The sequence below is a fragment of the Polyergus mexicanus genome, unplaced genomic scaffold (assembly GCF_030449975.1).
Source record: "Polyergus mexicanus isolate NDT 795.1 unplaced genomic scaffold, iyPolMexi1.0 SCAF_4, whole genome shotgun sequence".
NCBI classification, from domain to species: Eukaryota; Metazoa; Arthropoda; class Insecta; order Hymenoptera; family Formicidae; genus Polyergus; species Polyergus mexicanus.
This window is the reverse complement of record NW_027223324.1, coordinates 11,884,187-11,896,551: the sequence shown is the minus strand read 5'-3', so window position 1 is coordinate 11,896,551 and position 12,365 is coordinate 11,884,187. Positions and strand designations below refer to the sequence as shown.

The 12,365-nt window shown below is 38.1% G+C and overlaps 2 protein-coding genes across 7 annotated transcripts in view; both read left to right on the top strand.

The window, feature by feature from the left end:
• The window catches only part of Ds (dachsous cadherin-related 1), a 323,661-nt gene that overhangs the window by 162,663 nt on the left and 148,633 nt on the right, over window positions 1-12,365 (top strand). The window lies entirely within an intron of this gene.
• On the top strand, window positions 5,255-6,039 carry LOC138932634 (uncharacterized). Its single transcript, XM_070294660.1, has 2 exons — window positions 5,255-5,349; window positions 5,436-6,039. The coding sequence occupies exons 1-2, from the start codon at window positions 5,255-5,257 to the stop codon at window positions 6,037-6,039; spliced, it is 699 nt and encodes a 232-aa protein (XP_070150761.1).

Below are 12,365 nucleotides of genomic sequence, written 5' to 3'. Positions count from 1 at the left end.
TTTCACGTTTCACCCCGACGAAGTATCGACAACGACTAATCGTTTTGCGGTATCGCGAACACGTTAAATCCTTTTCTGTATCGACCATCGTTGAGCGAACTGTCCTTGTCTATTACTACGAATCCGTACTTGCGCTGCCAACAATCGCAACACAACGCGCAAAATTCATCGTACGGCATATCGGTATTCACGTGATCGTTGTACACGTGTTTCAGGTTGGTACCATCCTGTTTGAACAAGATCAGCAGGTTCGCGTTGTCGCGTATCAGATGTTTAGGTATTCTCGCGTACGTCTGGCAGAGATAAAAGCAGTCGACGCTCGAGTGTCGACCCATTGAAAAGTACTCTCTCACCGCATTTTGCTTATCGCATGCCACGTCATCGAACACGAAGATCGAGTTTGGACGCGCCTCGCTCGGCGGAATGACGTCACTGTTGTTGGAGAATGTGAAGTAGCCGATTTCATCGATCGATGTCAACAAATTTTCCAGATATCGATATTTCGGTTGTTGCAACGATTTTGAGTACACGTACACGTTTTCGAAACGTACACCGTGCGGACTTTCCAGCAGGCTTATTAGAACGTTGGTTTTACCGCAATTCGAGGGGCCACAAACGATCGCGCGTATAGTAGTCGGTAGCATCGTACCATGCTTGCGCATCTCCGCGTTGTCCCCCATCGATCGTAATCTGTCGTCGCAATTCGTCACGCGTATCGCCAAAGGTTGTCGCACGAATTTCATTTTCACACTGCCGACTGAGGAATGCTGGATCGAACGCCTATTTATAGATGCGCGGAACCGCAAATCGCTCAGTAACAAAAATGTTCGTGCTGCTGTTGAGACCTTCCGATATTTACAATTTGAGCGCCGAACAGTTACAATTTGTGCCGAAAGTCGTTCTGCTGCGAATGTGCGGCGATCACGTCCACTACATGTGGGACAAGCTTCCCGAACATATAAAAGCTGACTCAGAGGTTCAACAATATCGGCACTGTTACGAACATTACAATCAACCGTGGCAGCGAACGCACATCGACGGTCCAGCACCGTTAATAAAAAATTGTGACAAATGCCAGCAAAAATTATAAGAGGTTGTGGTTTCTTAAATCGTGCGATAAACGCACTTCCTTTCGAGTTACATATTCCCGGCTATCAGTTTTGCGGTCCGGGCACTCATTTGGAAAAACGATTGGCGAGAGGTAATCGGGGTATAAATCCATTGGACGCGGCGTGCTGCGAGCACGATATAGCGTACTCCCGGAGCAACGATCTCACCGAGAGACACGCGGCTGACAAGATACTCGCCGAGAGAGCGCGAAAACGCATCGTTGCGAAAGATTCGACTCTCGGTGAGAGAGCCGCAGCCACAGCTGTTTGGGCAGCGATGAAAACCAAGACAAAAATCGGTATGGGTATGAAGACGAAGACGAATACGAAGACGAAGACGAAGATGAGGACTACGCGGAAAAGGTCGACGAAAAAACGGATACTTCCGACAGCGAAACGAGGCGGTGTATTGCCGATTCTACCAATGTTGGGCGCGCTCGGATCCTTGATCGGTGGAGCAGCCGGCGTGGCTAAGGCGGTGAACGACAGCAAAGCCGCGCGCCGTCAGCTGGAGGAGCTGCAACGTCACGATCGCGCGATGGAAGGCAGCGGACTTTATCTCGCTCCGTATAAATACGGACAGGGACTGTATCTCGGTCCGTACAAACGCGGACAAGGAGTGGCAACGAAGAAAAAAAAAAAAACGTCGAAAAGACGCTAAAAATGCCCACGGGTGTGACAACAAACATACAATTAGAACAATTGGCGAAACGTATGCGTATACCGTACTTTAGAGGGGTTTTCATGCGTGATTCGTTACCGATCGGTGGTATATATCGAAACGAGAGCGGCATCGTGAATTTGGATATCACCAAAGGACCGGGTACTCATTGGGTAGCGTACGCAAAGAGGGGAAATCGTGCTATATATTTCGACGGTTTTGGTAATCTTCGACCGCCGAATGAATTGGTGCGATATTTCGGACGGTACGTTACGAAGATCGAGTACAATCGCACGTCCTTTCAAACTTACGATCAAAGCATCTGCGGACAATTGTGTCTGCGGTTTCTCCGAACGGTCGACGACAATCGGTGTGAATTTAAAGCCTGACGATGCGCCGTTAAGACTCAGTATTCGTTAAACAGTTTTGTCGACATGTCTATGACTTTCACGCTAACCGGGAAGAGTAGCGTCCTCGCGGCACACTACCATCCAGCTGTAGATTTGAGCGACGGTGATTACGAGCTCGGTCTAACTAATTTTGAAACTTATCATACGATATCGAACGTGAATTCCTCGAATAATAAATTTTATTTCGATGAAGATGACACGGAAATTACGATTCCCGAGGGATCGTACGAGATACACGCAATACACGAGTTTTTGAAACGTGCAATTTCACGGAAACGCCCGCGACGCGTAGTTCGCTCCGACAATCGCGGTGATATCACGGTGATATCGCGAGAGGAGACCGTTCGAGCGAACGGTGACGAAGACGAGGCTGTAGAATACCCGATAGTGCTCCGTGCTAATTACAATACGATGAATAGCGAGATCAAGTGCGCATTCAGAGTAAACTTTAACAAACCTAACAATATTGGATCGCTGCTGGGATTCTCGTCGAAGCGTATATTGCAGCCGAAACAGTGGTATCAATCGGACATACCGATTAATATCATCAACGTAAACATTATCCGCGTAGAGTGTAACGTGACCGCGGGTGCATTCAGCAACGGCAAACGCGTTCATACGATACATGAATTTTCACCGAGCGTTCCGCCAGGATATAAGATATCGGAAACACCGGCGCAGATCATTTACCTGCCGATCATTGCGCGGAGCATTACGGATCTAACGATACGCGTCGCGGATCAAGACGGACGATTGCTCGATTTTCGAGGAGAAGAGATTACCATCAGATTGCACGTACGACGGCGACAAAATTAGCGTGCGATACATGAGATGCTCGTGTTGAACGACTCGAAACACGCGAAAGATAATAATATCTTTACGGTACCGATTGATGATATCATCCGATCATCATCATCATCATCATCATTAGGTTGCGCTAAAAAGATCAGAAAGAAGCTCAACGCATCGAACGTTAAATTTTTACAATCTTTGGGATTCGCGGTGCGAAATATCTAAGAAAACATGACCGATATCCTTAATATCGGAGGTGAGCCGGTCTTTGACGATCGTATCGTCAAGATCGAGACTCACACGTACAACCCGTACGCCAATACGACGTTTGAGCACAGCGATGAGATACGAATACCCATACAACAACAGGATCTGTATACTTTGCCGTATGAGAGTTTTCTGTACATCGAGGGAAAATTAGTGATAAACAAACCAGCTGAAGGATTTGATGTTGTACTGGGGAATAATTGCGTCGCGTTCATGTTTGATGAGATTCGATACGAACTCGACGGTGTGGAGATTGATCGTAGCAGAAATGTGGGAATAACCAGCACACTCAAGAACTATGTAACGATATCATCCGATAGAACCGTGATTATGAGAAACGCCGGCTGGGATTCGCCTATTAACACGAATGGATACTTTAATTTTTGCGTACCGCTCTACATGTTATTGGGATTTTGCGAGGATTACAGGCGCGTGGTGATTAACGCTCGTCACGAATTGATCTTAATACGATCGCGCAACGATAACAATTGCCTGATTGGAAATTTGGTGCTGGAGCCTGTGATCGACATATTCAAAATACAATGGCGAATGCCGCACGTCGTATTGAACGAGATTAACAAGTTATCGATGCTGCGTGCCTTGGAAAGCGGACAATACCTCAGTATGGGTTTCCGCTCGTGGGATCTGTACGAATTTCCGCTATTGCAGCGTACAACCAAACATTCGTGGCCCATTAAGACCGCGACTCAGCTGGAGAAGCCGCGATACGTTGTTTTCGTTCTGCAGACAGGTCGAAAGAACGTCATGTCTGAGGATACGAGTCGATTCGACGACTGCAAATTGACCAACGTGAAACTCTATCTGAACTCGGAATGTTATCCGTACGACGATATGAATCTGGATTTCGATAAAAACAGATGGTCGATTTTGTACGACACGTATCAACGTTTCTGCAAAAATTATTACGGATACGAGTATCTCGAGCCGAGTCTCACCGTCACGCAATTTTTACGTAACGGTCCATTCGTGATCATCGATTGCTCTCGACAAAACGAATCGGTCAAAAGCGCAACCGTGGATGTGAGATTGGAATTCGAGTGTAAGGAGAACGTGCCGCCGAATACCACAGCGTACTGCCTCATCATACACGATCGCGTGATTCAGTACAACCCGTTGACCAATGTTGTGCGCAAAATCACCTAAGTGTGGGGGGAGGGGAGAATGAGACGATATAAAATCTATAATACATCAGGATCAATCGCAGTCTTCTTCTTTTCGACGTGCTGATATAAAAAAAAACGTCATGTCCGTACCAACGTTCGTGGACCTACAAGGATTCTTCATCGGGATGAAATTTGTCGTAAAGGAGGTGGCGGTGCTGAGAAAGGGGACCGTTCTGGCGCATTACATTTTTACATACCCCCTACCATGGAATCTCCTCACAAAATCCGACAAATCGTGTGCTTCCTGGCTGATCGCGAATCACCATGGATTACGATGGGAAGACGGAAACGTACCGTACAGCATGGCTAAACGCTTGATTACATCAGCCGTGCTTGGAACAGAAGAGAATGGCGATACGTCGACTCTCGTGTACGTCAAGGGATGCCAGAAACGAGAATGGCTGGTGGATTTACTTGAGAATTATGCGAGAGAAAACCTAATCATCGAGACTTTGGATGCTGATTACGAAGATATTGAATCTTTAAATAATCTAGATGTTACTAATACTATACGATGTGGAAAACATGTTAAGAATTGTGCATTACAGAATGTATTAAAAATATTTAACTGGTGGTTGCAACGTTAAAAAAAAATATTTTTATAAATAAAATGTGTAAACGTATTTAATGTTTTTTATTTCTTATTCTCCCCACTCCTTTCCTCAGAAGTTGTTTCTAAGAATTCTTTTAACATTGATCGTTGCCCCTTCTCCTAAATTTTCTGAGCATTAATCTCCCACCACATCATATTTTTGAAAATAAGCGTATTATCGGTTAGTTTTTACACGATCAGTGTCGCGTCAACCGTTCTACTTCTCATAACTTAGAGAAATGTACTCCGCCGAAGGAAACAGCAACGGTGGCAGACGCATGAATTATTACGTTCCTCGAGATGAAATTAGGCCGTACAAGAAACCGCTTGATTTGTAAGTATCACAAATTTTCATATATATATATATATATATTTTTTTTTTTTTTTCCATGCTATTTCATATTTAATCGTATTTTTCAGACACGGTAAACCTCGTTGTATACCACGTATTTTGGTACGCAGATTCGCTTTGACGCGCACTGCGTATAAATACTTGGATATTGGAATCAGCGTTGAATCACAGCGTGGAATCACATCTTACGTGGAATTACATCTCGGCGATAACCGAGGCAATCAAATCGTATTATCTATTGACACATGGGAATCGCTAATGCTGAAACGAGCGGACGTTGAACGACTTGTGCAAACGCCCGATCATACACCAATATGGATTAACGATTTAACAATCGAGATTGTTAAAATACACGATACGAGTGTTGTAAAACTTACGTTACGCGATTCTTGCTTGTACATGAAACCGTCAACTATATTTTTCTTATTCGAACTCGAACACTGTGTTAATCATGAATATTTGAAGCTGTGTGAGAATTTAGAAGCTGTAAATGAGAGTTTCGATCGATTTGTCGTTAATTTGCAAGGTAATATGTTTGGCGCCGAGAAAGATAACGCTGTTAAAATCTTGCGCGATGTTTTTGATAAAACATCTATCATAGATTGCGAACTATTAGCTTATGCTGTGGATGAAATTTTGTCTGAAACCTTGAGACGAGGTGATGTATTTTAACATAAATAAATGTGCTAAAAAAAAATGAAAAGAAAAATATGTTTATTTCTTTCGCTTCCCTTCCCTTCCCCACTTATAAGATAGATATGTAATTGTGGCGCGACCGGATGGGAGAAGGATAGCGCGAGGCGTTCGCGAGTAGGAAAAGGAAAGCATTCTATGGGTGTGGGAGAAGGATAGCGCGAGACATGCACGAGTAGGAAAAGGAAAGAAGGAAGCACAGAAATAATCGACATTTTTAAAATCTAGTAATAATAATAATAATAATAATAATAATAATAATATGGGTATTTCGTTAGAAGAATTTTATTATCTAGTCGGTATCTTTTAGTTTTCTACCAAAAAATTCCACTTTCTCTTCCAAAGGGACTCGGGCGCTTTGGCGTTCGTATCACGCGATAGTTTTAATATCTATTGATATGTACATATGTTGATCGATTGAGAATCGGAAAGAAATATAGAAGAGAGTATAGAAAGTGTTAAAAAAGTAATGAATTTCATGTATATATCAAATATATTTTTATGTTTAACATATTCAAATCTTATTTGATTTTTATTATTGTGCTATACATGAAAGCAACATTATATCTTGCGAGACGCTATTTGTTCATAATATAATATAAATATAATAACCCGCTTTTGTAATACACCGCGCCGATTCGGCCGCACGTGCAATCTTGCGAGACACTATTTGTTTGTAATATAATATAAATATAATATAATAATATATGTATACTGTCATATTTTTTAAATAATCAAACATTAATACTGATAAATAATATTTATCAAATAGCATAGAAAAATGTGATAAATATAGATACAAGCATTTATCACAAATCAATAGAAATGCTATATTTATTAAGTAAAGGAAAAGGAGGACTTTGGACGAATGATTGTTCCTTATCGGCTTTCACCCGCGTGATATCATTCCCCCGCGGCACCAAAATCCCCCTCCGCCCGCGTGACGTCATGCCCCCTCGCCTGCAAGGTTTCCCCTCGACCCGCATTCCCCTCGGAGGACCTGCGTTAGAACTCTCCTAGTTCTACTACTCAAGATGAAGAAACATTTTTCAATTATATGAGGATAATATCCAGTATGTTTGATTATATATTATTAAGAGAGTTGAACCTTTCATAAAAAAAATAAAAACAAATTGGAGAGTTTCTATTCCAGCAGCTGCAAGATTGTCAATGACTATACGGTACACCTAAATATACATACACATACCCAATGAGCAGACAACAGCCCTTCTTGTTTCCTATTATCACGCGGAAAAGTTGAATCCAGTTCAACTTTTTCCGCGCGGCGGAAATTATATATTCATTATTTCCAGAAAAGCAAGCATTTGTTTGACCACCGCGTCGCTTCTTGCCGCGCGGCAAGCTTTACCGCATCCTGTGTGCAAAAGCCATAAGTAAATATGCGAGGAGCATGAAGCTACGCATAGTGAGCGAGCAATTAGAAAGAGACAGAACGTATGATCGAAAGAGAAAAGACATATACTTGGCGTCGCGATGCTACCGCGTCGCTTAATACTGTAATAATGTTAGTGCGTACATGTATGTTACTCTCGCACGCACAAAAGAAACAAAGATAGTACGATTATATCTGTCCTTGTCATATAAGATTGTAACTCTGCCTCACGCAACTAATCTACTGTTCTATTTTACTCTTGAGCCTCGATCTCGCACACACACATATGCACGAAATTTTTGCGGACAGTAATCTTTTTTACTAGGCTTCTAAACACATTTCTAAACGTTCACTTATATTCTTTCATGCATTTCCGAGCAGAGAGGTATCTTATTTTGCATGTACATATTACAAAACTTTTATATTACATAAGTATTGTTCCGACGCCAGAAGCCGATAAAAAAACTATAATTTTTTAATTTTTTTCTGTTTTTAATATAAACTCGTGAAGTCTCACCTTTGTTTCGATGTTTACTTAAATCGTGGAAAAGGATTTATTATTTTATTCAACCAAAAAAAAGATTCCCGCAAAAAATAATCGTTTTAGTAGATAAGACAGAGCAGTCCGACATCTTCTTAATATTATTAATTGTACTTGAAGAGAGTCCAGTTGAGGATTGAAACATTTGCGCTTCTGATGCTGTTTTCAATTTTATTTTCACGTTTTAGAAATTATTGTTTGTCATTTTCAATTAATTGTTATGTATGTTATCCATGTCATTTAATTTATTATATAATGTTCTATATTTTTGTAATTCATACGGACACTATTATTTGCTCCCGAAGCCTATTTTATTACATTGTTTTTTATTACATTATTTTCAGAGCCTATTGTTTATATTAGTATAATACCTCTTACTTTTAATAGCATTATAATTTACAAGATTGCAAAATTGTTGTGAAGTATTTGAAAGATTTTGTGCGTGTGTATGTCATACTAGTGTGATATATATACATATAAGAAGTTTTCAACAAATTTTTAGCTAAATTTTAGTTGCAATAAACAGGATTGATCAACATTCTTCACGTTGGCTGCCTAGTCGATTTTTGGCATTTGTGAATCAGCCCTATCTAACTCGTATAAAACTATTCTCCCCATAGACACCCACGGGATGTGTGTAATTCGAAGTTCAGGCGCACAATATCCACACGGATTTCGAATCTGATTCTGCAGTTAGCTTATTCAAGCTTTGGGCATGCAATTGGAGATAGATCGGACGTGCCGGCCTGCTGACAAGGAAAGCGGATAATACAGAATGCTCCTCGGGTACAGTAACGTACTACGTGGCACCTCTTCAGAAAGGAAATCCGGTATTGACGTAATTAGACTACATCGGCAGGATACTAGACGTTTCACATACCGTGACACTATCCGTTCAAGGTATATGACCAGCAGGATTTCGTACTGCTGACTCATACCTTTACCATAGTTAGATCGTCTGTAATTCCATCCTTTGAAAATTAAGTTAACGATCGATATGGAATATGTAATGCGAAAGCCAAATCTAGCCACGCACACAAATTCTCAATATTTTAATATCACACACAAGTGGCTTAGATATAAATACAAATACAATATGATTAACATTTTCAAAAATTCCTAGAAATTGATAAAAGATTATTATTTTTTTATTGTTATAAATATTTATATCTGTTTGACATTTTTATATTATATTTTACACTCTAATTCTAATTGGTTCTTCTTTTCTCTTATTAGAATTTATTTTTAATTCTTTGGAATAAAAATTGCTTTTTTCCAAAAAGAGAGAGAAAGAGAGACATACAGTATCTCTACACATATATATACTTATATACATAAATGTTTAAAAAAAAATCGCGCATCAAAATACTATAACAGAAAAGTTTCCGAAATATTAAATTATAAAAGTAATTTGTATCAAGTAATTTCTACCAGTAATTTTTATTATAGAAAGATTTTGAATTATCTAAACACAGGCTATATTTAGATGATCATATTTCAGAAAGTCATGCGTACGGTAGTGATTGCGCATTTTAAGTTCTACTAATGCTAAACATAAGATTGTGTGCGTGTTCTCCGCACATCATCATTCGCGATGATATAGTATATAGTGTACCAGGAACAAACGATTTATTTTTTTAAAAAAGCATGCCAAATCAATATTCGAATTTCATTATTGCTTTTCTATTGCGTTACTTCATAAACAGCTATTATTACTCATATTGTGTATTTTAACAATTCAAAGAGAATTTAGTACTCAAGTCAATAAGAGTGTAAGAAATTTTCATTTCATGCAAATTTAATATATTGTTTTTGAAGAAGAAAAAAAATACATTATTTAAATAATATAATGGATAAACTTTACAAATTGAATTAAATGGTTATCATTACAGAGATTGAAATTTTGACAACTTGTACGTTTAAAGACTTAACAATACATAATTTTGTGATTTAAGTTATTAGATAAATAATAAATAATATAAATAAAGTAATAAATATGAGTAATAAATGCAGTAATAAATTTTACAAAATTTGTTTTTAAAATATAAAAAAATTAGGTAAATGTTTACAAAACTTTATAAAGCACAAATTATTTTGACTTTGACTATATTGTAGAGGGTCTATTTTTTTTTAGTGTAACATGCACTTTGAATTAATCAGCGCTCTTATATTGTAGTTCTTGAGATATTTAAATTAAAATTCAATAATTTTTAAAGTACGTTGAGAGTACATATATAAGAAGGCATATACACAAAATATAACCTGGACATTCACATATAGGGGAAAGTAGGGTAAAACCGGGTATTTTTTTAGATTTGTCTTCCTACAAAAAATCTGAGAGTAAAAAAAATTGGGTAATTGTCTCAGATAAGGCCTTTTCTGAATTTTGAGAAATATGATCGGATCTCTCGGTAAAACTCTTTGTTGTGACCCCAACAGTGATAATCAGTCGGAGGAGCCCCATCACCTTCACCCTCCAAAAAACAAAAAAACCCCAAAATTATCGAAAATTAGGTAATTATGTACTATAAAGTTCACTCCACAACCAAACTAAATTTTAGTTTTAAATCAGCAATATGTTTGGGTTAGGTTATATCTTCCGGAAGTGAAGCCTCCCCTACGGGGGGGGGGGGGGCGGAACCCACTGCGCATGCACTTTTCCATCCACATAACAATTTTGGGATGGACCTCGCTTTGCTTTGTAAAGTATATGCGTGGACACAGTGGGTTCCGCCCTCCCTACGGGAAGGCTCTATTTCCAAAAGATATAACCTAACCCAAACTTATTTCTGATTTAAAACTAAAATTTGGTTTGGTTGTAGAGTGGATTTTATAGTACATAATTATCTAATTTTCGGTAATTTTAGGGGGTAGGGATGATGGGGGTCGGGCTTCCCCGACTGATTATCACTGTTGGGATCACAACAGATTTTACCAAGAGATCCGATCATATTTCTCAAAATTCAGAAAAGGCCTTATTCGAAACAATTACCAAAAATTGTTCTGATCGTTAGTAGTCTTGAACCTTAAACTATGAGAAAATAAGGTTAGTTGTTGAAAAAAGAATTTACCAAGAATAACAAGATTTTATAGAGAAGTCAAAGTACCCGGTTTTGTCCTATCGGTAGAGTCATTGGGTACCCATTTGAAAATATACAAAACATCGTGTAATTACAAAAACTAGATTTATTTTAATCAAAATACAATATAAAGATATATTCTATTGACAAAAATCACAAATAAAGATATCCTCTTGTTCGATATGGCTGCAGGTCGTCCTTATTTAACTTTTCAACTTTAAGGGTCTTAGAAAACTTTTTTTTTAGTGCTTTCTTTTTCTGAGCGTTAGTTTTCGTTTTCAACTGCTTTTTGTAGGGACGCAGTCAGGATAACACTTCCTCTTTTTTTCATTATGAGATGTGTAAATATCTGATTTTGCCCCAACACAAGAAAAGTAACAAATATGGCGGTTGTATATTTCGGCGTACAAAGTGCCGATCAAAATATATAATATAAATATAATATATATATACATATATATATATATATATATATATATATATATATATAATATATATAAATATAACTAAAATATGATATACTCTCTAATATGTACAGAATGCAATGCTGCGTTTATCGAAACAGATGCTCTATATGTCTATATAGAAAAAATGCACAACAACTCGATTCTTGCCTCGATATGAATCTTCTTGGACTAAAAACTTTGAATTTCTATTAAAAAAGAAATATCGTATGCATAGGGGCACGGTTTGTTTTAAAATAATGATGGCGCCAATCTACAACTAATAGCACAAGTTAGCCATAGATAGCAACATTTATTACGAAAAAACAGGGGTACCCGGTTTGATCCGCCTACCCGGTTTTACCAAACTTTCTCCTATATATTATTACTCTCATCCCGAGAAAATTATAACCTAACGCAAACCTAATTTCCATTAAAAATCAGACTTAGGTTTGGGTTAGGTTAGAATTTTTTCAGGAAAAAAAGTGCGGAGCCGCTCCCTTGCCAATGCGTTTACTTTACAAATTATAATAAAATTATAAAATACATGGTTTGAATAATAATAATTTATAACGCTCTGTTTTGATTCTTGAGATTTTGAAATATTGTACAAAGTAATATTTTCAGAAAAGAGGGTTTAGTCTCAATGACTTTAACCTTGACATATGTTTTTAAGATCATGATCGTCAATAACTTTCAAAAGATTTTCATAATTATTAAGGATTCTTGATTAAGCTATTAATTATGAACATTCAGTTAGAGATTTAAATACACAAATATCAAAAAATTTTAAGATATTGAATTCATTTATTTCAAATTTCCTTTTGTGCAAAAGTTGCAAACTACCC

What these genes read in the sequence shown, in the direction of transcription:
- LOC138932634 (XM_070294660.1), top strand. Translation starts at nt 5,255, where the DNA reads ATGTACTCCGCCGAAGGAAACAGCAACGGTGGCAGACGCATGAATTAT. An exon ending in TACAAGAAACCGCTTGATTT is followed by an intron (nt 5,350 to 5,435) that starts GTAAGTATCACA and finishes CGTATTTTTCAG; the next exon opens with ACACGGTAAACCTCGTTGTA.